The 23,838-nt window shown below is 46.5% G+C and overlaps 4 protein-coding genes across 7 annotated transcripts; all 4 read left to right on the top strand.

Annotated features, from left to right (window-relative positions):
• The first annotated feature begins 2,894 nt into the window (after nt 1–2,894).
• On the top strand, nt 2,895–5,495 carry LOC108159361 (serine protease grass-like). Of its 4 annotated transcripts, XM_033391452.1 has the most exons (7): nt 3,038–3,128; nt 3,191–3,236; nt 3,291–3,466; nt 3,522–4,621; nt 4,680–4,725; nt 4,793–4,968; nt 5,031–5,495. In XM_033391452.1, the coding sequence occupies exons 4-7, from the start codon at nt 4,414–4,416 to the stop codon at nt 5,447–5,449; spliced, it is 849 nt and encodes a 282-aa protein (XP_033247343.1). In that variant the 5' UTR covers nt 3,038–3,128; nt 3,191–3,236; nt 3,291–3,466; nt 3,522–4,413; the 3' UTR covers nt 5,450–5,495. The 4 variants fall into 4 exon arrangements, with proteins under 4 accessions (XP_017148074.1, XP_017148075.1, XP_033247343.1 ...); XM_017292588.2 differs by lacking the exon at nt 3,191–3,236 and having other exon boundaries at nt 3,043–3,128; XM_017292585.1 differs by lacking the exons at nt 4,680–4,725; nt 4,793–4,968; nt 5,031–5,495 and having other exon boundaries at nt 2,895–3,128; nt 3,522–3,992.
• Nucleotides 5,496–7,179: 1,684 nt separating this feature from the next.
• Nucleotides 7,180–13,463, top strand: LOC108159364. The gene is made up of 2 exons (XM_017292589.2): nt 7,180–7,756; nt 12,596–13,463. Exon 2 carries the CDS (start codon nt 12,620–12,622, stop codon nt 13,154–13,156), a length of 537 nt encoding a protein of 178 aa, XP_017148078.1. The 5' UTR covers nt 7,180–7,756; nt 12,596–12,619; the 3' UTR covers nt 13,157–13,463.
• Nucleotides 13,464–20,516: 7,053 nt separating this feature from the next.
• Nucleotides 20,517–21,037, top strand: LOC108158488. The gene is made up of 2 exons (XM_017290796.2): nt 20,517–20,884; nt 20,942–21,037. The coding sequence occupies exons 1-2, from the start codon at nt 20,602–20,604 to the stop codon at nt 21,019–21,021; spliced, it is 363 nt and encodes a 120-aa protein (XP_017146285.1). The 5' UTR covers nt 20,517–20,601; the 3' UTR covers nt 21,022–21,037.
• Nucleotides 20,994–22,686, top strand: LOC108158483 (UBX domain-containing protein 6). The gene is made up of 4 exons (XM_017290790.1): nt 20,994–21,080; nt 21,138–22,160; nt 22,223–22,371; nt 22,437–22,686. The coding sequence occupies exons 1-4, from the start codon at nt 21,024–21,026 to the stop codon at nt 22,549–22,551; spliced, it is 1,344 nt and encodes a 447-aa protein (XP_017146279.1). The 5' UTR covers nt 20,994–21,023; the 3' UTR covers nt 22,552–22,686.
• The last annotated feature ends 1,152 nt before the right edge of the window (nt 22,687–23,838 follow it).

The raw sequence follows: 23,838 nt of genomic DNA, 5'->3' as shown, positions 1-23,838 counted from the left end.
TTGTACCTGTCCTGCCTGTGCTGCCCGACCCGGGGACGTGAGCGGACAATGAGGGACTCTGGATCGCTTCCTGCGCTGCTGCTGCATTTCACACTGAATTGAAACGAGACTCTAATTTGGTTTCCCCTCCTGCTGCTGCTGCCACTGGCTCCTGGCCACATGTCCTGCAGAGGGAGAGGGACAGAGCAGAGGCTGAGGGACAAGCGGAAAATGTTAATTGCTGTGCACGCACTTTTCCTCGCACACAGCAGGACATCCTTTTCCTTGTTTTTGTGTTGTGTTGGTGCCTCTGTTTGTGTACAGAGAACGCGCCTTTCCTTTGCTTCCGCTCATCAGCAGCAGCAGCAGCAGCCGCAGCAGCAACAGATGATTCCCGTCCGGGGTCCTGGCCAGGCTCTTAATCCCATGTGTTGTGTACCAAGGCATGGAAGGTTTCTTTCTTTTGGGCAGGAAATGCAATTGTCTGGCCTCAAATATTTGCCAAAAATGCACCGAGCCATCCAACGGATGCGAGCATTTACGGTACGTCGATTGTATCTACGTATTGTTCTAATTGTGTTTGCCCAAATGTATCTGTCAGTTGTTTAGTTTGCATGATAAAGGCATTTGCGGATTTTGTTTGTCGTTTGACCTATCTATTTGTCTGCTTCTAGATTATGTATGTCAGATGCATCTGTCGGATGCGAGAGTTTATCGCAGGATCTATTGAATATAAATGTTTCTGTCGGATACGATCATCTGATATATTTGGATTCTTTTCTGCATAATGATATCTATAGATAGATATTCCTATATCAATCAGAAATCTTTCTATTCAGATTTCAACCATCTTTCAGCTTCCGTTTCCCTTGGCATATCATTAAGTATATAAATACCCTCAAGTAATCCCTTATTTTCGTAACTCCCTCCACTCACTTCCGTGCCCACCTACAATCCCACAATCCCAGAGCAGATCTGTATAAGTAGTTTAACTAACAAAAAGCCGTCGCCTCATTTGAGATTTCCCTCCAGAGACAATTCAGTGAGCTTTACTCCGTGCCACGCTCTTGTGGCATGCTGTGGCATGGTGTGGTGTTTGTTCTGGGGCATGTTTTGTGGGTTTACTTTACTTTACTTTACTACTGTGCTGCTGCCCCTGAATGCCTGGAATGGATGGTGCACAAACCATTTACGTGACACGTTTTGTAAGTTCTCATTGTTGCCGTTAATCAGATTCACGGAGTATTTCTTCACCGTCGTCGTCGTCGTCGTCGTCGTCGTTCTCTTTATGTACTTTCATTGTTATCACTGGGAAATGCCTTAATCCGAATTTATGAAACGAAAGCGGAAGTCTGCTCTGCGGCTTGTTGTTTCTATTGTCTTCTCCGCTCCGGTGATCGGCTCTGCCCCCGTCCCTTTGGTATTCCCATCTTCTGCTGTATGCTGTGTGGCATTTCTGATGCGATCTTTACGAGCGCCTCTAGTTTTTTCCAGCTTTTTATTTACGGTTACTTCATTTGGGGTTTTATCATTATTTTTTCTGATTGATTTGGGCGTTTTGCGGCACAGCGAATGAGACAGAGAGAGAAAGAGAGAATAATACGATTTCAACGGAGAGAAAACTCGGGAAAGATCGACAGCTGTTCCGCCTACCGGCAGACAAAATTCTACGAAGAGGGAAAACGCTGAAAACTTTATGACGGAAGATGCCACACAATCTGTTTATTGATTTATAGTCTGGGGAAAGTGCCAATAAAACGCCGGGCACGAACCAGAAGCTGCCTAGGATTATTTGTAGTGCCAGTACATATGTAGAGAGCGGGGAAATCCCCCGAATGCGATCGTAAAATTTACTTCGCTGCACCACCACCACCAGCATCACTCCGTCTGTCTCTTTGGTCCTCCTTTGTATATTTTTGTTGATCTTTAATGACTTTGGGGTACGTGAAACATGTCCAGAGGAAATTTCGAAAATATGTAAATATGTACCTCTGGCTCGTAAATCGTTTAGTCTACTTCGAGGGGCTGCTTCGATGCTCTATAAATAGTTGGCGACACCAACCCCCGAAGATGGTGGCATGGTATCCAAAAGTAGACGGATATATTTGGGAATTTGATATATTTCCAAGGCACACGCTGCCTCCGATCCCTAGCCCTTATCCCAAAGAGTTCTCCAGCTGCAATATCTCCGCCATGCCATCCGCCAGATGTAAGTGTAAATTAACCATCGCCTCCGATCGTTCCTCGGGCCGGGGACTACTTCCTTCACTCCGAGACTCTATTTATGCGCAAACACGAACGTAATTGAAAACCAACAAAACTAAGCAAATAGTTTTCCTTTGGGCAATTATCATACGAACGAACACACACGAAATACCTCACAGAGTCACGTACGAGGTCCGTTCTGGGGCCTAAGTAAACATCCTCTCTTTCCTTATTTTGGCAATGCAATGCTCATTGCACATCCTGTCCGAGGCGATTCTTATCGAGATTCCTGGCCAGACAATAGAAATATTGGATGCGTGGCAGCTGCTAGGCTTCGTATGTGGACAGGATGAGCCAGGGATTATGAGTAGCTGCATGTGTATCTGGGTTTGTCCTCTGCCTGGAAGCACTCCTAAGCGGATTGGACGCCATTCCACAGCATAGCCCAGCGATTAGAATTGATTAGAGTGACGCCGAAATCAATTAGCTAAAAAAAGGAGCACACGCGGGAAAAATTTAATCGATTTTCCCAAAAATCGACAGCTGCTGATAAACAATAAATTATGTAGATGCATGTCAGATAGAAATGGGACACCGCCTCAAAGTGAAGGCGAGTGCAGTGGCTTTTGAGGTCGCTAGGTTATCTGGAGCTTCTGCGAACTCGATTTTATTGGTTCTGAGAATAGATTTCGCATCAACCATCATCTTCCATCAGTATCATTTCGATTCTTCCGCGATGAAGTACGCAGTGACTTTGATTCTGGTTCTAGCGGCATGCCACATTGTTGGAGCCCTGCGATTTCTCGAACGTCGTTGCAGTTCAAAGTCGCGACGCCATCGCCGACTTATGGGAGGAGTTGATGCCGAACTATTTTCGACACCATGGATGGCATATCTGCATCGAAATGGGAAGTTTATTTGCGGCGGATCCCTCATCACCTATCGTTTGTATTTCTTTTTGTGAATATTTGATTGAAGCTTGAATTCATGCATTCATTGATTTCAGGCTTCGTTCTCACTGCTGCACATTGTAGAAAGTTTGACGAGCAAATGTAAATAAAATCTTTTTGAAGCACACACAGATAATAGATACTTTATGCCTACAGAGTGGTGCGACTGGGCGAATACGATGCCAGAACGCAGATAGATTGCAGAGATCGAGGATGCGCACTTCCCTTTGAAGACCATGAAGTCGAGTCCTTTCATTCGCATCCCTCCTACACGACGATCAAGCACTTCGATATAGCTCTCCTTAAACTCAAGACGAAGGTGGTAGAGCAAGGTATTACCAATATAGTATATCCAATATCATAGATTGATAAGCATCTTTGTTCTAGACAACATCACACCGATCTGTCTGCTGTTGGACACCACGGACACATGGCAGCGTTATGTAGATTCCATTGCAAGATTTTCTGTGGCAGGCTGGGGCATGACCGAAGCGGGGTCGCTTAGCGACGTTCTCAAGACGGCAAAAGTCACGCAGGTTGACCGGTTAACCTGCCTGGCAGACTTTGGTTTTGAAATCGATCAGAGTCACATCTGTGCCGGGGATCCCGCTCGCCATACGTGCTACGGAGACTCCGGCGGCCCATTGTTTGCAACAGTAACCCATGATTCTGTGCCCTACAACGTTCAGTTCGGGATTGTCAGCTACGGAGAGAACCCTTGCCAAGGCGTGGGTGTATTCACAAATGTTAAAAGCTATATTCCATGGATCGAACATACCATAAACATGGCAAACACTGTAGCATAAGAGACATATTGATGTTACATTTTGGTAGTGAAATATATCAACTACAGATGCATGCTTGTCATATGTATGTCGACATTATGAGCCAGGGACTAAGAGAGAAGCTGCATGTGTATCTGGGTTTGTCCTCTGCCAGGAAGGATTGGCCGCCATTGCACAGCATCGCCTAGCAATTAGAATTTATAAGAACAACATCAAAATCAATTAGGTAAAAAAGGAGCACACGCAGGAAAAACTCAATCTATTTTCCCAAAAATCGACAACTGCAGATAGACAGGAAATTATGTAGATGCATGTCTGATGGAAATGGGACACCGCCTCAAAGTGAAGGCGAGTGCAGTGACTTTTGAGGTGCCTAGGTTATCTGGAGCTTCTGCGAACTCGACTTTATAGGTTCTGAGAATAGATTCGCAAAACGAGCCTATGTTTTCGCATCATCCATCAGCTTCCATCAGTATCATTTCGATTCTACCGCGATGAAGTACGCAGTGACTTTGATTCTGGTTCTAGCGGCATGCCACATTGTGGGAGCCCTGCGATTTCTCGAACGTCGTTGCACCTCAAAGTCGCGACACCGTCGCCGACTTATAGGAGGAGTTGATGCCAAACTATTTTCGACACCATGGATGGCATATCTGCATCGAAATGGGAATTTTATTTGCGGCGGATCCCTCATCACCTATCGTATGTATCGTATCGTATAATTGATTGAAGCTTAAATTCATCCATTCATTGATTTCAGGCTTCGTTCTCACTGCTGCGCATTGTAGAAAGTTTGAGGAGAAAATGTAAATACAATCTTTTTGAAGCACACACAGATAATAGATACTTTAAACGCATTTCTTCTGACTACAGAGTGGTGCGACTGGGCGAATACGATGTCGATACACAGATAGATTGCAGAGATCGAGGATGCGCACTTCCCTTTGAAGACCATGAAGTCGAGTCCTTTTATTCGCATCCTTCCTTCACGACGCTCAAGCACTTTGATATAGCTCTCGTTAAACTCAAGACAAGGGTGGTAGAGCAAAGTAATACCACCGAAAACATATGTAAATCCCATATCATACATTGATAAGCATGTTTCCTGTAGACAACATCACACCGATCTGTCTGCTGTTGGACACCACGGATACATGGCAGCGCTATGTAGATTCCATTCAACAGTTTTCGGTGGCCGGCTGGGGCTGGACCGAAGCGGGTTCTTTTAGCCACGTTCTCAAGACTGCGAATGTCACGCAGGTCGACCAGTTCACCTGCCTGGCTGACTTTGGTTTTGAAGTCGATCAGAGTCACATCTGTGCAGGGGATCCCGCTCGCCATACGTGCTACGGAGACTCTGGCGGCCAATTGTTTGCAACAATAAGCCAAGATTTGGTGGACTACAACGTTCAGTTCGGGATTGTCAGCTACGGAGAGAACCCTTGCCAAGGCGTGGGTGTATTCACGAATGTTAAAAGCTATATTCCATGGATCGAACATACCATAAACATGGCAAACACTGTAGCATAAGAAATAGATTGATGTTACATTTTGGTAGTGAAAAATATCAACTACAGATGCATGCTTGTCATCTGTTAGGCATCGTATGTGAACAGGATGAGCCAGGGATTAAGAGTAGCTGCATGTGTATCTGGGTTTTTCCTCTGCCTGTAGTCAACCCTAAGCGGATTGGACGCCATCGCACAGCATTGCATCGCAATTAGAAATGATTAGAGCGACGCCGAAATCAATTAGGTAAAAAAGGAGCACACGCAGGAAAAACTCAATTTATTTGCCGAGAGATCGACAACTGCTGATAAACAAGCCATTAGATACACTTGAGATCGCAACAGGACACCACTTCAAAGGTGGAACATCTGCGCTGCAATTTGAGTGCAGGACCATCCTGAGGTGCCTTTCCTCACGTACATATACGCGTGCCCGACGTGGGCGTTATCCTGGAACTCGATCGATTGGATGGCATTTCCAAAGAAGTACTGTCGTAACCCGAGTCATCATCTCACTTCACGCTTTGGCCTATGACATGCGAGGAGCCAAAGGATTCAGTATGAAAGAAGGAGGGCATACACGCACTTGACAGCCACTCACATGTCTGGCCACAGACCATATGCTACGATATGCTACGATCTGCTCCGATCCTCAGAGGACCTCGCCTTGGCATGCGAGTCAGACCGCTTCGATCCTGCGGCTGTCACTCCGAAAAGAGAGAGGAAGCCCTAAGGTCTGGAATCATTTACATTGAAATGCTTTCAATGCGAGGCAGGAAAAAGGATTTCCTGTAATTACTGGGAGTCCATGGATGCGCTGGATATACTCGTGTGTATGCTCGTTGGCTGCGTAATTAGTCAGCGGGGAAAATTCTACAAAAATTAATGAATCAGTGAGTGAATGAATGAATGCATTATTAATATGTGGAAGTGCTATGTACACAGTGCACGCTCGAAAGAAGTACTACCCTTGGGTGGAAAGAAGCAACGGAAAGAGGGAAGTGCCTTACTTTTTTAACAGAGGAGATGACTTTACGTTGAGTCAGAGATAGTCCCAATGATATAGTTGAGGCATAGTTGAGAGTAGTTTCCAGTAGTTTTCCACCAACCCCTTGTCTAAATAAGTTCGCTTTAGCGAGTGCTCACTTTTCCATACCATGTACACATGTTTCGGTTTTGGTAACGAAGTGTGAAATGATAAATTGATGGAAAATGGTAATGGAAATTTGAATAAATTGGGTGACAAGTTAAAGGTCCACCACGTTGAGTTTTCCTCTAATGGGGAAATGGTATTTGAAGTTGAAATCTAATGAACACCCGATGACAGCCGCTCAGGGTTGGAACATGAAAGGGATAATCCATGGGGGTTTCACACTGAATTTCCATGTTGAATCGCTCTTCTATAAAGTCGCTTAATCTCTAAACAAAAACCATCGAATCCAGCAGAAGTTAGCCCACATTTCCCATCCTGTTGGCCCTTTTCGATCTCTGAAACCTTTTCATTGACCTCAGAGATGTTGACTCAATCAGCTTAACAGTCGGAGCCAGAAATGCGGGTCGGGCATCGTACTGCCAGATACAAACGATCTACAAATATGTCCACAGCTGGCGGGCCAAAACAGCTGAGAGACAAAGAGAGAGAGAGCGAGAGAGAGCAAGCCCACAGTGAGCGCACGAGAGGGAGGTCTATTGTGCGCACAGAGAGAGCGAGAGAGAGAGACGAGCCGAGCCGAGGCAACAAAACTCGCTGCACAGACACGATCGCTATCAGTCGAAAACGTTGAGTGCGCGCGAACAGACCGCAGATACAGATACACCAAAGCACGAGCGCATTACTCATCCGTCAGATACGAAGATACTCGTAGTCGAACACACAGCATTGCAGTTTGCAAACTGGATTTACCACCCAAAAACCAAAAGCCACAAATCGTGTTAAGTGAAAAACGAAGCAAATTGCAGCAGCAGCAGCAAACAACAACAAAAACTTTCAAAACTCGAGCCAAAGCGAAATAGAAAAAGTAGTTCAAAGCGTGAAAAATACGTTACATGCTGCAAAAATTGTGAAACGTATCCGAGAGATACAAAAGAGACAGACAGAGAGAGGGAGAGAGAGAGCGCTTGAAGCGAAAGCCAAGACCAGCGACAAAAAGTGCAATTTCTAAAAATATAATATACATATCAAACATATAGTTAATAATTCCAAGCAGGAAGCTTCCATCAACAAAAGAGATAGCTCGTAAAAACATAAACAAATCGGAAGTTCCACTATCGAAGCGGATTGCCAAAACAAACTATTGTTGGATTAACATTCGTTCATTTTCCGATCAAGGTAAGTCGGTTTACATATTTTCGAGCGAAGTCAGGCTTCGTTTATGGCCCTCGTTAGCACTCCAACCAACCAAAAAAATACCCAAAAATCGATTTGAAGGTTCAATCCATTAGCCAGCATTTTGTTGGTGGGTCCGACTGTTTTTTTTTTTTTGTGTCTTTGTCTAATTGACCTCTAAAGATGTGCTCCAAAGTGTTGCCAGCTTAGGCCTGACAGATATATTCAAAGTCTGTAGAGTTCATGGAAAGATTATAGTAGTTCAAAAATTTTAAGGTCAGCACTAAAGGTGCTGGAACAAGCTGAAATCTTTTTAAGGAATAAACCCATGTTAAATATTAATTTCTGGTAAAACACAGCTTTCTTTTGGCTGAAAAAATCTACCCCTAATGAATATTTCAAAGATCTTAAAGTCTATGTGAAAGATTTCTTTGAAGTGCAGCTGCAAACATCTCAAGATAATGAAGATTTAGTACAAGTTAAGAACCATCTTAAAGGTTTACTCAAAGTTAAGCGGCTTTAGTCTTTATTTCAAGCCAAAACATTTGTAGTAGAACAGCAGAAATCTCTCTCCTAAGAACGCTATAGAGAAAGAGAATGGAGAGAACCGCAACGGTGCAAACACCACTACCACTGCCCCACACACACACACACACGCACACGCACACAAAGCGACACTTAAAATACCAAGACGGCAGCTGCAAAAAAGAAATTTTTGTGGCCAAGTCGATAAAGATGCATTCAGCTCGATTGTTAGCCTCCCTCCGCTGTGGTCTGGTCTGCTCTGTTCTGTTCTGTGGCTCTCCTGCAGGGCTCCGTTCTGTTCTGCTTCTCCTCCTTATTGAATGCGCGCGCATGCGCAAAGGATATGCGCAGAGGGATGGAGATGGAGACCTACAATGAAAGGGAGGGTGAGCAGCACACACACACACACACAAATTCTGTGTAATCTTTGCAGCTGCAGGACAGACCGAATGTGCACCTGGTCCCGCAGTCCGCAGTCCGCAGTCCGGAGTCCGCAAAGCGCCTTAATTAATTTCCCCCAGCTGACTCACCTCCAGCTCCAGTCCCGAAAGGAAATGACAAACCGCTGACCGACTTGAACGCCTTCTGCTCTATTGGCGTCTTATCAGTCTTCACCTCCGGGGGGCCAACTTCCTGCTGCATGCCTCACTACACCTTGACACGTGCCTCCCTCCCCTTGATTTAGTCGTACTCTCCCACTGAACAACTTAAAAGACTCCGAGAGGCTATTCCGAGATGCATTTGGCGCCATTTGGCTGTACACGCGGCTGTATTTTTCTGAACGCATCAGCGACAACAAGACCGAAAGTCGTCACACATCCGTCCATCACGACAGCGACAGCGCTGTGGGGCTGCAGCACTGATGGGGAAATGATGAATGGGGGACAAGCGACGGCGACTGTCAGTGTGCAGACGTCGGGCAGACGGCGATCCCGATTCCGCCGCCAGACGCAGCCGCCTCGATGGCGTTACATGATTTGTAATATCAGCAAACATACGTCACACCAGCAACAGCAACAGCAACGGCAGCAGCAACAGCCACGGCAACAGCAACAGCCACGGCAACAGCAACAGCAACATGTGCATAAATGGAATCCGGTTCGGTTGCTTGAGTGCGACTGCGGCTGGCAAAAATGTTTATTTTTAAAATAATATTCAGCAGATTATCATCTGTCGTCTGGTGTTTTTGCATCGCTTGTACTCCGATGAATGGACGAGTTTATTGCCTTGAAATCTAGCCAAGAAAATAGACAAAACCATTTTGCGTTTGCATGTTTAATCATGTTTACAGCATTTACACGAATTGTAAACAAAATGATAATTATCTGACAAGAGATGTAAACTTTTCTATTGAAATGCAATTTTATTCGACAATTAGAGAGCAGCACTGAGGATCCCAAAGACTAGGAAAACTTAAATTTAAATTTAAATTTCTATTTAATTTGAATTTAAATGAAAAAGGAAGGTCTTTTTGAAGATGATAAACGTGTAAATAATAAGCGAATTATGTCAGCTTCCAAGATAAATGTACCAAGAATCTGTTTTTGAGAAAGCGGAAATGCGAGATGTGGGAGCGGATGAAGGAAAAGGAGATTGCCATGGGATGGGACCCGTCGTAAACACCCGCCGACAGAACAGAACAGAGCAGAGCAGAGCAGACAAGACACAAGCCGACACGAAAATACACATACAACACTCGTACATACATATTTGTGGATAGCAAATTACGCACTTAAAGTGCTCGCCAAAATGACAGGAAACGCGTCATTTTTACGAACTTCAAATTACGATTTTTTACGTTTCGTTTGTCTTTTGCACACTCAAAGACGGCATGTCTCCAGGTCCCAATTGTGTGTGTGTGTGTGTGTGTGTGTATGTTTGCGTGGTTGTTTGTTTAGTAGCTGCCACTAAGTAGCTACGAAAGACAGGGACAGGCAGAGACAGAGCTAATGGTGCAAAGTGCAAACATACAAAAAGACTGACAGAGCGAGAGAACGCCCTTTAGGCTATGAGTATATTTCGTGAATGTAATTAAAACTGGCGCAAGTATCGCACATTTCCTCATTTATCTGCACTTGTGTACGTGTGTGTGTGTCAGTATTTCCTTGGAAAAAACAGACAGAGAGAGAGAGAGAAAGACGAACAGGGTGCGAGGGTAAGCTGCATCCTGTGTGCGCAGGCGGAGGCGGATATGCGAGCATTGCACAGACGATTCATTCCACTTCCTGTCATTGACTTTGTCAACGGACAAAGCGAACACCAAATAGTAACAGAAAACCATTTCCCCTGCCCTGCCTTCTAACCCCAACAAGACAACGACGAAGCGTGAAAATGCGACGCGTGCTCAACACGAGTTCTGTTCTCGATCAGGCGAATGTCATTGCCACGGTGCTGCTACTGCTGTTCCTGCCACAACGAATCAATCACTCTGTGGGTGAACGACATTCTCGTGCTCGAATCACGAAACGGAAGCCCCGCCGACATTTGGCATTTGATGAGGAATAATCGTAGTCATCGTCGTCTCACCTACAAGCTTTTCACACGCTTTTCCTTTGACTTCTCCGACCCGAATCGTGGCAGTGGCAACTCAAATTTCCTTCCAGCGCTGTGCGGAAATGCCCCATCACTTTTCATCTCAACAATTTGAATTCGAAATCGCCTGAAGTTCGGCAATAGTTTGAATCATTCTCCTGCGGGGGGCTACGATCTCCCACCTCTCCGTATCTTCTAATGCTTTCCCTTGGAATAGTTTATGGCATTCGCTCTAGTGAGTCACCATTCGGTTGATAAGCGTGGGTCGTAATGGGGGCTTTTGGTGGAACATTAGTCCCATCTTAGGGTTCGATTGGGAGCTCATTCATTTCGGGTCCAGCACAAACGATCACACATTCATTGCCCATCCCAAAGCGATGTGTGTGGTGGTTCCGACAACTCTTTCCATATTCTGTTGATTCAGCAGCTCATTTGTTTGCCCCATAGCCCATGCTATCCAGAATTTCGTGGGAAATGTAGCGCCCTTCCAGTGCCACTGCCGCTGGCAACGGACTGTGTAATTAAAACTGATTCCCTCAACGGCGAGGCGACTCCTTTACGCACTTCCTTGGACGGAAGCTCGCATGGGTATTCCGGAAAACTATTAAAAGGTTCGCCCCGGCGCTGGCCCCGCTTCCTCTGTCCTCTAACTGTTCCCCAGTCAGAGGAGCCCTTAAATCTCGGCGCTCGGAGCTGGGCCGCCGGCTTCCGCTCTCTTGGCTTCCCTTCCCCTTCCCCTTCCCAATCCCGTTCTCATTCCCATTGCCATTTCCACTTCCATTCGCATTCGCATTGACACCTTTTATGCCGTCCGTCGGCGGATGTTCCCTTGCCGATTCAAAATCGGTCTTTGTTTTGCTCGCCTCTTTCGCAGCTGCCAATTGGGAGGGTAATTATTTCCGCTCTTCCTCCGTCCCCGCCGCCGTTCCGTTCCGTTCCATTCCGTTCTGTCTACGGTCTGTTGGCAATCGCAATCGCAGTCGTTCTCTGCCTGCGTTTCTATGTCAGATCCGTCCGCCTCTCCCGCCCCCCGGTCCGCTCTCTGTCAGCAGAATGTGACCGCTGATCGATATGACAGCAGCGCTGGGTAATCATTATTCAGCGCTTCCTTTCGCGTGCGACCCGACGCCTCGATGCGGATGACGCCCATTTCTGCCATCCGCCAACAAGGTCAGATTTAATAACAAAATATCATTTCATACAGAGAGAGAGACAGCCAGAGAAGAAGAGAAAGAGCGAGAGGGAGCGAGAGAGAGAGAGAGAGAACTAACAAAGTTCTTCCATTGCGAACTTTGGATACTGTAAGTGGAGTGGCGAATGAGTAAACACCCATGACTAACTTGCGGATGAGTATTATTCGACTCCCTGTAATCCTGGAGCAAAAGGGTATACTACCTTCGGGCGGGAGGGTGTGTGTTGACAGGCCTATAGAACCTATGGATCTCAGGGATATCAGTTGTAGATACAATTATATTCCGTTCTATGAAAGAGCACACAGATATCAAATCAGCTCAGAGGGTATCTCCTAGTCGTCGCTGCATCTCATCCATTGATTCGTTTTATGCGTGTTAGTATTTGTATTTATATTTTCGCTGCCGTTGCGATTAAAACAATTGCCAGCTCGTGAAAGCATTTCCGTCACCCAGCCCAGCCCCATGTGCACTAACCCCCTTTCCGCTGCCAGGCCCCGCCCAACTCCCCTTCCGCCAGGGGCTCCCGCCCCTTGAGCGACAAGTGAGTCACCGCCATTAATCGCAAAAATGCCTCTCTTTCTTTCACTTGCAGACAAGAACGCGACCCACAATCACCATGCAAGTGGAGGCCAGCTATCCAAAGTATGCCGGACGTGTCCCGCCCCTGGATCTATCCCAGGTGAACGCCGCCCAGGAGCTGTGGGCCGTGGGCAGTGGGACGCCAACAACGCCATCGTCCAAGCGTCACCAACACCACCACCATCCCTACCACCACGTGCTGGACAAGTGTCGCGGCGGCGTGTCGCTGCTGAGCTCCGACGACCACAACAACAACCGATTGACCATGACGGGATCGGGTGACGACATCATGATGAGCCCCACGACCAGCCTGCCGCACCCCATGGGATCGGATGGCCTGCCGCTGGATCCCCGCGACTGGACGCGGGCCGACGTGTGGAAGTGGCTGATCAACATGGCCGTCTCCGAGGGCCTGGAGGTGACGCCCGAGCTGCCACAGAAGTTCCCCATGAACGGCAAGGCGCTCTGCCTGATGAGCCTCGACATGTACCTGTGCCGGGTGCCCGTCGGGGGCAAGATGCTCTACCGGGACTTCCGCGTGCGCCTGGCCCGCGCCATGGCCGTGCTCTCCTAGGGGACCTCAACCCACCCGTACCGAGGTCCTTCACCTTCTCACTGGTTGTACATACTCTAGGGTTCGCTTAGGCTAGTTTTAGTTCAGTTAGTTGTAATGACTAGTCGCTAGTGCTCTCGTTGATTAAGTCTTAGCCATTAAATCTGCATTTCGATGTTGTCAAAGAAGCTCTGGCTCTTGCTTTGGCTCTGGTTCTCTTCTTTTATTTAAGTTGAATCTGGAGCGGAAGTGGAGCTCAAATGCTGTCCTATTAGTTGATTAAGTTCGCATCTGATGAAAATATAAAATGAAATTTTATAAATGAAAACGTGGCTTGGCTTTGGATCTGTAATTGGAGATGGAATGGAACTATAAAAGTTTCAAGTATGAGATGAAATTGAAGATATATAAATGAATTTCTGTGTACCCAACTAAGAAAACTAAGGATCGAATTTCCACTCTCAAATATAGATTGAATATCTATACATATAATCCCTACATGTATGACGCTGAAACATGAGAAATCATGTGGCAGAATGTACTTAAATAAATTTGTAGATATGTAAAAAGCCTTAGAAGGGAATGCTTTGTAGATTCTTTGGCATTTAAATTCTTGGTAGGCATATTAAATATATAGTCGTTATAGTCGAATATCCACTGCTGCATTCAAGTTCTTTTAGTCTTTTAGTCTTTTAGTCTCTGAGGCCACTCACTCGCTGTGAATTTTAGAATAAATGTGGTTTATTTTGGTCTCTGATCTCTGTCTCCTCTCCTGTCCAACGGAACACTTACCAGGCGATACCAAATTCCTAAAAGAAGAGATCTTCTGTGCTTTATGTTCTGTTTATGTCTTTCCCAATTCCCCCAGCAAGCCCGCGCATTGACAAGTGAAATACGTTTGCCCAATTAGCACATCATTAACATTAACTTTGGGACGGGGATCGAAAGGGGGAAAAGTGCCCCCACACACTCACACAGAGGTACAGACACACACAGACAAGTGCAATAAACTCTTTGTTATTGCTGGCCAGAAGTTAATGCCAACATTTGTTTAGGCCTAGGCCATACATAGATCAGATCACCACGAAAGTGTTTATTTTCTGAAGACCCTGTTTTCCGTGTGTGTGATTAATGGTGGATGGACTGGGCGGGGGAAATGGAGTCACTTCATAGCAAATAGAGGGGGAATGGAAAGAGGTAGCTGAGAGATCTGTCATCTATCTAACCATTCAACCATTCATCTGGTTTTTAGAACCATGATTCCCATTTTAGCCCCCATTTCAGTAGCAACACAGCATTTGCAAAAAACAGAAACCAAACAGTGGAAAAATTATGACAATAACGGATAACGATAATCAGCATCGGTAGTCAAATAGAACCCGGATGGATAGATAGAAAGATATATACATGCATAGCGATAGAGAGGGAATGAGAGAGATAGAGAGAGAGAGAGAGAGAATTCAAAGCGCTCCATCCGCCCGTGCATCCGCTCATTTCATTTGGGTTTTTCTTTTTGTATTGTGTGTCTTCTATGAATGAACAGACACACAGATGCATAGACAGACGCACAGATACATAGATCCATAGATACTCAGATACAGATACGTGGTTCACGTTGCTCTTCCTGCTACTGCTGCTGCTGCTGCTGCTGCTGCCGTTGACGCGCTCCATGTGGCGCATTGTCGCTCGATTTTTTGTAAGTTTGCATTTAGTGCAGTTTGGCTCTGTTTTCGGGAGCATCCGGGATGTAGTTAAAGGCAAAGGAAGTGAGACAAATGAGCCCCGACCTCAGCAGTCCGGACCCAGACCCAGACACAGAGCCGAACTGTTCAGCCGCTTACCTTGTAAAACAGATGTCGCAACCTGACACATGCCACAAAAGAAGAGGCACAGGGCAACGGGCATGGGCATGGGCATGGGCAACTTCTGGGCATGTCCAGCAGCTGACGCTTCAGAGGAATCTGCGGCCAGGAAGGGACACCAACCAGGAATTTCAACTGAATTTGTAACAGTTGTAACTTCATTTCAGTTGAATCCACAACTGAGGGGTGAACCCTGAGCTGGAGGCTGGAGGCTGGAGGCTGGAGCAACCGAAGTCGTCCTTCTGCAGGTAAATAGGATGAGGCACATGTGGATTCAGAGGCAGCGACAGAAGGGGATGTGTAGCGGTTCCCGGAGGCTCCTGTCCCAATGCGGCCAGCCACAAAGACTACTATCTTCGATGTCAAATTATGATCAATCATTCGCCCCACTCCGCCCCGTAATCAAATATTGATTCATAATCTCTCTATCTTTCTGTGGCCGACGCCAGGGGCAGGGCAGGGGCGAATAGTCCAAGCAAAACAAACCGGCAAATCAAATAAATCATATAAAGACCGGGAAAATTGAGGAAATGCCGCTTATGTAAAGTAGAATATCCGCTGACAGACGACGACTGGCGATCGGCGATCGGCGACCGGCGACCGGCGACCCGAGCGACCCAAAGCCGACGAACGGAAGGCGAGGTGCGAAAACAATAAAACACGGACGGAACGGAAGTGGACGCGGAAGCGGACGGAAGCGAACGGAGAGCGGAGAGCGGAGGTGACGGTTCCGTCGATAGCTCTGCGGCTTTCTCAACCGCACGCTGCACATACAACGGTTCCAGCTACCGGGCTTCAGCTTCTGCTTCTGGCATGCCCTGCCATGCCCAGTGCCCTGCCTTTTGTGGCCTTTGCCAATTTGTCGAAATGCTTTTCCGCTTTTCCGGCTTGTTGTCTTGCGGCTTCCCGTAATTGAATTTCGTTTCGAAGGAAATGACTAAACCAAAAATCTTTCACTCTCCTCAAGTGCTATGACTCGAGGGAGGCCCCAACTTATCAAATGGGCTGGGGTTCGATTGTGCAATTGAAACACTCCAGAGCAACGGAAAGAACTTTGGCTTCGTTCTCTTTTTTTTTTTGTATTTTTTAATTAGTTCATTGGCTGCAGTGGCAGGGCGCGATATTTCCCACGAAAGTCTGGATACCATGGGCTATGGGGTAAACAAATGAACCACTGAATCAACAAAATATGGAAAGAGTTTCCAGAGCCACACACAATGCCTTGGGTTGGGTATCGGTCTGGGGGAACGGGGGAATGGGGGAATGCCACTTGTTGTTGGTTGTCTGGGGAGTTGGATTTCTGGTTTGTTGTTTGTTTGTTTGCTCTGTATCCGAATAGGAATGCTAAACATGTTGGTGGATCAACATTAGAATGAACCCTGCACCGGAGCAGGTTGAATTCGAGCTCTAAGATGGGACTAATGCGCCACCAAAAGCCCCCATTACGACCCACGCTTATCAACCGAATGGTGACTCACTAGAGCGGATGCCATAAACTATTCCAAGCGACACCATTAGAAGATACGTAGAGGTAGGAGACCGAAGCCCCCAGCAGGAGAATGACCCATAAGGAATACCTCCAGCTATTGCCGAACTTCAGGCGGTCCACAGCAGGCGAACCATAATTGTGCTTCGTCTACGAAATTCATTATTTCGAATTCAATTTCAATTCCAAGAGGTTTTGGGGATAGGGAGCCATGGCGGAGCCCACCCATGAGGCACACATCTTGGCAACTTCCGCCCAGCGTTAGGAGGCAGTGGAACCTTGGCACTCTGTGATGGCAGCGAATTCAAGAGCACTTGAGGTTCCGCGCATTGGATTTCTGCGTTTGCGTTTTGTTATTTCGGGGGCCTCCACGACTTGGTTCTCACTCCCACGCTCTGAAAACTCGGCTTTGGTCATGAGAGTAGGAAAAGCTGTGTGAAAAGTGTATTTCTTGTTTTGTTTTTTGAGGGAAATGCCGAGAGGGCAGAGGCGGAGACAAAGACAAAACTGTCATTGCCAGCAGACCCACACACAGATACAGATACATACATAAAGAGATACGGATACATGGGAGAATGTTGTGCATGGAGAGTGTGGTCTGATTGCCACACACTAGAAGAAGTTCATGGGAACGAACTTTGCGGCCACTCAGCCGTAAGTCAAGTGTGAAGGGGAGAGAGGGCCTGTGCCCTCTCCTCCTCCATGAGAATGGAATGGAAAGAGCAGGGATGGTATGGGATTACAGCGTGGGCCCCAAACAAGTGCAGCCATCTAATAGAGTTCTGCTTTGTAGAAGATATCGTAGTACCACAAGCCATCCCTCCCATGAATGCGACAATTAAAGAGTTCCTCCATTCATGAAACTGCATTCACACCCGCTCCCCTCCCTCTTCTCCGGCAGCCCATACATTCCTGCTTATTTCCCCCCAATCCCCATCCCAATCTCAACTCCAATTACTTACTTATGCAAGGCAACGCATAGCTGTGTGGGCGTGTCATCACTTTCAATTTTGTGGCCAATTTGAGTGACACTTTCTGCCTGTTTGTCACGCCGCTTGCGTAGCCCCAGGCATGGAGGACAGTGGCGTGGTAGGGGCAGCAGGCTAGCTGCCAAGGAAACCTAGAAGAAGCCACTTTGTGTCTGGTCGTTGTCTGCAACGGCGTCTGCCTCGCTTCCGTTTCCTGCGCATAAATTTTAATGAGAAGAGCAGGTTCTCCCCCAGTCCATTCGCCACCCTCTTCCTGCTCCTCCAATCAAAATGCTATCAATTAAAGATACCAGAGGGGGGGAAAAAAAACAGCAAAAAACCCTTTGAGAGTCGATTTCAATGTCTCTTACCTTGACTTTCGAGAGGGGCCTGCACATGTACAAAGTCACGGCTATGTTGGCCAACCATTAACCAGTTTGGCCGAAAGGAGAAAACAAAAGAAAAGTCGAGGCAACAGCCAAATGGTTGGATGAGGCTTTTACTGGCTTTCCCAACCATGAAATTCGCGAAAAAAAACACGCGAGGAGGAATGTGGGGTGAAGCGAAATTGCTCGACAGGTGTTTACCCTATGCGGATTAGTAAGTCTGTGTGTGGGATCAAACAGAGCTTTAATACAATTTTCTTAAAGCTTAAATACCGTAGGACAGATTTCCTAAAAGATGCACGTAGAGTGCACGCGAGGGCTACTTTCTTGTGGAGAATTAGAAGTAAGAAGGTCAAGAAGTAACTTGTAATAATTGTGAATTGACTGACTTGATTTGACTTCCTTCCTACTCCTGCAACCCAATATACCCGAAGGAAGTCTAGGACTCTCACTGGGGGACTCTCTCTGTGGCGCTGTCTCTCTACGATTATGCTGGCCGGCCAGTGGCCACACACACACACATTGCCTCTTACTGCCTTCAGCTGGCAATCGAAACTAGTTTTTCAGGTTCGGCGCACGGCCAGGCCAGCGACCATTCTCGGCTGATAACAACAATTGCATTGCTGTGGCAGCAGCGACGTGGTGGCGCATGCGCACAAGCCTTGCGCATACTTTGGCTTCTTGGGTGCACAGACCTCCTGCTCCGCACCGCCCGTCTTGTGTTCGCTCTTAAGAAACATTTGCGGAATTTTAATTGCGCAAAAAATCGAGAAGCAGACGGCAATTGCAACCGATGCCAGGGTAGGGGGATGGGACATGACGTTGAATGATGGCTTGAAGAGGTTAGGCGGGAGGCGGGAGGCAGGAAGAAGGAGGGGAAGGAGCTGGCCGAGTGAGAAGTGAGAACATATCGCGTGATTGTGATAGATATAATGGCGATGGAGCAGAGCTGGGAGCAGATCATGGGCCCGATAGCATAACCATAACCATAATACGGGGACGTCTGCAATGCCCAACTCTAGCACATTCACCAGCCACGCCTTGGGATCGCTGATTGCGACGAGAACAAGATGATGATGATCATGATGATAATGATAATGATGGGTATGGCAAACAAAAACCAACGGAGCAGAGCAGAACAGCACATTCCAGAGGGATCAGGGGAGAGTATATCTTACACGCTGCTCGAATTATAAGTCGTCGACATTTTGTACTTGCCACAGAGATACGTACATACTCGTACTCCGAGTAGAAGCGCACACAGAAAAATGAGCCAGCATAAATAAACCAAAGCGAAATAGAATAGACATTTGTATCTGTTTTTGTGTCTTCCACTCCCCACGGCCTCCCCCTTTTGGGGTGGTGGTGTAATTGAAGTTGCAGAAAGAAAACCAAAACAGAATAAGAAAAGTATCTTGAGGTCTTCGCGTGGCCAGTGGAGCGCGAGGCATGGCGGCATACGGAAGCCATAAGCTGCAAGAGATTTCTCTTTGGCCCCTGCTCGTGTTTCGGCACTTCTGCTGGCTGTTGAACCCGCCGCACCACTGGAGCGTGATCTGACCTGGCTCTGGATCTGGCTCCCAGGCAGTCATCCAGTCTGCGGACAAATCACTTGCCTCGCCTTGCCCCAAAACGTGCTCAAGGATGCGATCAATAATCAATCGCCATGCGCAAAGAGGAGATGCGAAACGACAACGAAGAGGAAACCGACAAGAAATCGACCAAAATTACAGGAAGCAAAAGCACTTGCCGAAATGACCGAAAATCATTCAATTACGCCCAGAAGCGGACGGGCGACAGCTGGCCCTGCATAAATAATGGGCGGGTCCTTCCCAATAATTACGCAACGAGGCCGGATTAAGCGGAATTCAATAAGGTCAGCCGAAAATGCGGAGATTTATGAGAGGAAGCGAGGGCCCAGCAAGGCACCGTGAATGAGGTCAACCCTGAAGGTGTTTTATTAGACTTACTCACTCGCCAGCAACATTTAAACTCAACTTTGGCGGCAAAATGTTGGTCATTTTTCAGCACTAGAACGTGGCTTGTGCTGCCAAGCAATTGTTGCATGGGCCGCACTTATTTAGAGATGGCGCAAAAATAAAGACGGAAAAAGGCGTTTTTCACACTGGCGCTTCCACGGTTTAAAACTTACACATTTCCCCGTCAGGTATCGCTTTTGATATTTACATAAAAATGTAGTTAATATGTAGCACTTGTGTAGTTTTCGTGTATTTGTCATGTACAAACATTAATTATTAAAAATACTTCGGACCTTTTTTGTTTAAACTTTATTTTACAAACAATCCATCAAAGATAATAACTTAAAATTAGCCAGTCTTATTGGAAAGTAATTCATCAATAAGATAAAATTATATATTTAGGACTGAGGGTCCTATTTGCTCAGTAATATTCAATCGAATACCAAATTCGGGGAATATGGCCTCCAATCCTTGACGGAGAACAATTAACCCATTGTAAGCCAATGGGGTATTTTAATGATCCACCGAATTAATAAAAAATTAATAATCATTTTAGCGCAGTTCAGGGGACAGATATCGTCATCTTTTTTAATCCAAAGATGATGGACAAGAGTAATTATTATTTTTATGATTATTTGCATTATTTTCGGCGGTTTAACTCAAGTTGTTATCCAGTTTAAAGAAAGGGGTCTTAATGGGCTTTTCGAATCGTCGATAACTCCAGTATAAACAAAGAAAGAATTTACTTAAATAAAATTGAGATACGTTCAAGGTTCGGCAAGCCAATGAGTATCAACTTAATACAAACCCTGAACACGACTCTGCAGACCATCGCAACACAAGTGGAGGTATTCGCTGGCGTTGCCCTGAAAGCAGCCGTCAACGTTCGCAGGGAGCTGGAGAGTCTGACCGAGGACTGGCACTGGCAGAACAGCCTAATCGAGTTTACCGACTTGCAGGCCACGTTGCTGAAGGTATTGCTGGTGCTGTTGGCGGGAACGTGTATCTTGAACGCCGGGTCCTGGTCAGTCTACGGCGAAGTCATCACCGAGAAATTTGTCAGGCCAAGTATGAAAGAACCAACTAAATTTTGACACATAGATAATCTTCTTGGCTACGCTTAAGGTACGCTCAAGGAAATCGAAGAGCTTAAATTGTCTGTGGCCAAATTGAAGTTGCCCAAGGAACACTCTCCCCGAATATAGACATGTCGAAGATCAAGAAGTTCTTTTCGAAGAAGAAGGCGGAGGCGGCGGCGTTTAAAGTATGTTCCATCAAGCCCATTAAGAAACCTCCTAACAGAAAATGATTTACTCTCCAGGTTAAACTAATGGGCAGCTCGATGGGCGAAGGCCACAAATTAAACACCCCCAAGCAGGAGGCACCTTCGAGTAGCAACTCTCGGGGTCGTAAGTACGAGGCTTATGTCCCTCCCAAGCGCAACGAGCTGAGCAATGAGGCCCGTGCCGCAGCGAATGCCGCACTCTCGCGCATCGACAAGAAGACCTCACGGGAGTTCAACACCTCACTGTCGGCAGTCAAGGCTCAGGCCAAGCGAGAACTCGAGGCAGAGCGTCGGCAGAAGGAAGGAGCGTCTGCCAATGTAGAGGTGTCTGCATCCACAGCCAGCACCTTATCCGGCGGGGACAACAAGAACATGGCGTGTGAAGGTGTCTTCTTCCGCTGCCCTATGGTCAGCGATGAGGTTCTACCGAAGAAGGATTGGAAGGTAAAGATCAGGGAGTTCCTATACCAGCAGTTGGAGGAAGGAGATCGCGGTCTAACAGCTTGCCTGATCATCCACAATTGCAATGTGAAGGAGAAGGCTGACGACTGCATAGCAACTCTGGTTCGGTATCTGGAGAACCTCATCACGAACCCGACCGATGAAAAGTTCTTGAAAATACGCATGTCGAACAAGATCTTCAGCGAGAAAGTGCGTTACGTGGAGGGTGCATTGGATGTTTTGTATGCTGCTGGTTTTAGTGAGGTCAAAATCGACGATGAGCCATTCCTCCTCTGGACCAGGGAACAGACTGAACAAGATCTGGACTTGCCCACCCTTGTTGATGGTCTGAAAAACTCAGAGTGCATTCCCCTGGAGCTGGACCGCAACTTGAAAGTGCTGTTGCCATCACAGGCACGACGCGTTGTTCTACCCAATGATTTCTATCGCCTCTCCCCAGAGGAGATCAAGAAGGAGCAGCAACTGCGCTCCGAAGCTATCAAACAGGCCCATATGCTGAGGACGAAGGCCATGCGGGAACGCGAGGAGCAGCGCACTTTGCGCATGTACCGCTACGCACTGGTTAGGGTAAAATTTCCCAATGGCCTCGTCATACAAGTGAGTGATTAAGATGATGAAATCGAGTGAACGGCTAATGCAATCTCATGTATCGTTTCCAGGGAACTTTTTATGTGTACGAGAAAATTTCGGATGTATTTGAATTCGTGCAATCTTGCCTGGCCGATGAGTCACTTGAATTTAATCTAGTGGCCAACAGCGAGGGCAAGCTCGGTGAAGAAGACATGGATAAGACCTTATTCGACTGCAAGTGAGTGCTCTTGTTCCATTTTGTCACTTACATGGTGAAATAATTAAAATATACTTGTATTTCAGACTCATTCCTAATTCTCTGCTGTTGTTCTGCCCCGAAACTTCCTCATCCGATGGGAATGCAGGGGACGTCAACTACCTGAAGGAGGAGCTCTTCATGCTGGTTCAGTCCATGTAGAAACATCGTCTTCAATTGATCATTAAGCGGCAGATTTTGAGTTTTACACTAACTTATATACTTTATCAAGCTCTTGTTATTTATTGCTTTCAAATGTATTATTCAAAGTCAAATATAGGCACACTTTCAAATGAACCGCCCTTGCAAGACTTATTCCAACAGCTGTTTTTGGTATCTTTCGGCTTCCCAGTATTTTTTTGTGGTATTTTCAGCCGAGTTGCTTACAGTCACACTAAGTGCAAAAATAAACAACAAAATTGCAGCTAACAAATAAAAATTAGCCAAAATCATGGTAAAAATGAGCTTTAACAACAAATTGTGAACAAATAGTTAGTGTGTACAAATCAGCTAACCCTTTGGTGCTATGTAAATGTAAGTATTTTTCTCTTAAAAGTCAAATTATAACGAGCAACAAAAAGAGCGGGCCTGGCCATGCTCTCCAACTGTTTTTTTATTACCCATTTATGAATCTTTAATGATGGCCTAACGAGACGAATTGTTGGGTGGTAGCTGCTGGCAAGCAATAAATAATCTTTAAATAGCCGCAAAAGAGATATTCCGGCTAGCTGCATAGGAATGAATCCCAATCCCTTTATTCACATGCGGCGGTCTCTGGTGTGGTGGATGTTATGATGTGATGAGTGGAAGCAAATATTGTAATTTACAGCTGTGGACATGCACATTATCGAATTATTGGTCCCACATTCCGTGTGTGTCTGTAATTTGTGCTGCATGAACTGCTAATTAGGAACTGCCCATCGCCCCCTATGATGATGAAGGGCTGTCACAGTCGAGTCGTGCTACTGTTGAGCAAACCAGTTTCCCCTGTACTCGGGATGTGGGTGAGAGTTGCAACTGCAGCGGAAGTTGGGGCAGAGCAAGAGCTGGATCTGCAGTAGTGGCAGCAGGGGCACTGGGCCTCCACAAAACAAACAAACAGTTGAATTTAATGAACCAATTTTGCAGTGTCTATCAGAGCGGCATCAGAAACGGTAATCCACAGAGCAGCCAGGAGGAGATGCAGTAAAAGTAGGACTCGGAGGCGGCCGAAGAGTGCACCATTACTAAGCAACCGCCAGAGACTCCAGGCCATTCGGTGTAAATCTCGCTTGATCTTGGGAAAAAGTAAATAGAAAAGCACCAAAATCAAAACTTAATGAATCTTTGCCCGGGCCCAGGCCCAGGGCTTAAATTAAGCCCAGCCATCGCGCCAAATCGAAACTTGACTCGACACGCAGGCAGCCGGTCTAGGAGGGGGCTGGCGGAGGCAGGATAGAGGCCCCAATA

This window comes from Drosophila miranda, chromosome 3 (genome assembly GCF_003369915.1).
Source record: "Drosophila miranda strain MSH22 chromosome 3, D.miranda_PacBio2.1, whole genome shotgun sequence".
Classification (NCBI taxonomy): domain Eukaryota; kingdom Metazoa; phylum Arthropoda; class Insecta; order Diptera; family Drosophilidae; genus Drosophila; species Drosophila miranda.
Note: the sequence above shows the minus strand (reverse complement) of the source record. Positions and strands in the feature narration are given on the sequence as shown.

Excerpts from the sequence above, each read along its gene's own strand:
- LOC108159361 (XM_033391452.1), top strand. The coding sequence starts at position 4,414 with ATGAAGTACGCAGTGACTTTGATTCTGGTTCTAGCGGCATGCCACATT. Across the intron at positions 4,726-4,792 it reads AGAAAGTTTGAGGAGAAAAT|AGTGGTGCGACTGGGCGAAT; the intron begins GTAAATACAATC and ends TTCTGACTACAG. Across the intron at positions 4,969-5,030 it reads GACAAGGGTGGTAGAGCAAA|ACAACATCACACCGATCTGT; the intron begins GTAATACCACCG and ends TGTTTCCTGTAG.
- LOC108159364 (XM_017292589.2), top strand. The coding sequence starts at position 12,620 with ATGCAAGTGGAGGCCAGCTATCCAAAGTATGCCGGACGTGTCCCGCCC.
- LOC108158483 (XM_017290790.1), top strand. The coding sequence starts at position 21,024 with ATGTCGAAGATCAAGAAGTTCTTTTCGAAGAAGAAGGCGGAGGCGGCG. Across the intron at positions 21,081-21,137 it reads CGGAGGCGGCGGCGTTTAAA|GTTAAACTAATGGGCAGCTC; the intron begins GTATGTTCCATC and ends TTTACTCTCCAG. Across the intron at positions 22,161-22,222 it reads CCAATGGCCTCGTCATACAA|GGAACTTTTTATGTGTACGA; the intron begins GTGAGTGATTAA and ends TATCGTTTCCAG.
- LOC108158488 (XM_017290796.2), top strand. The coding sequence starts at position 20,602 with ATGAGTATCAACTTAATACAAACCCTGAACACGACTCTGCAGACCATC. Across the intron at positions 20,885-20,941 it reads CGAGAAATTTGTCAGGCCAA|GTACGCTCAAGGAAATCGAA; the intron begins GTATGAAAGAAC and ends GCTACGCTTAAG.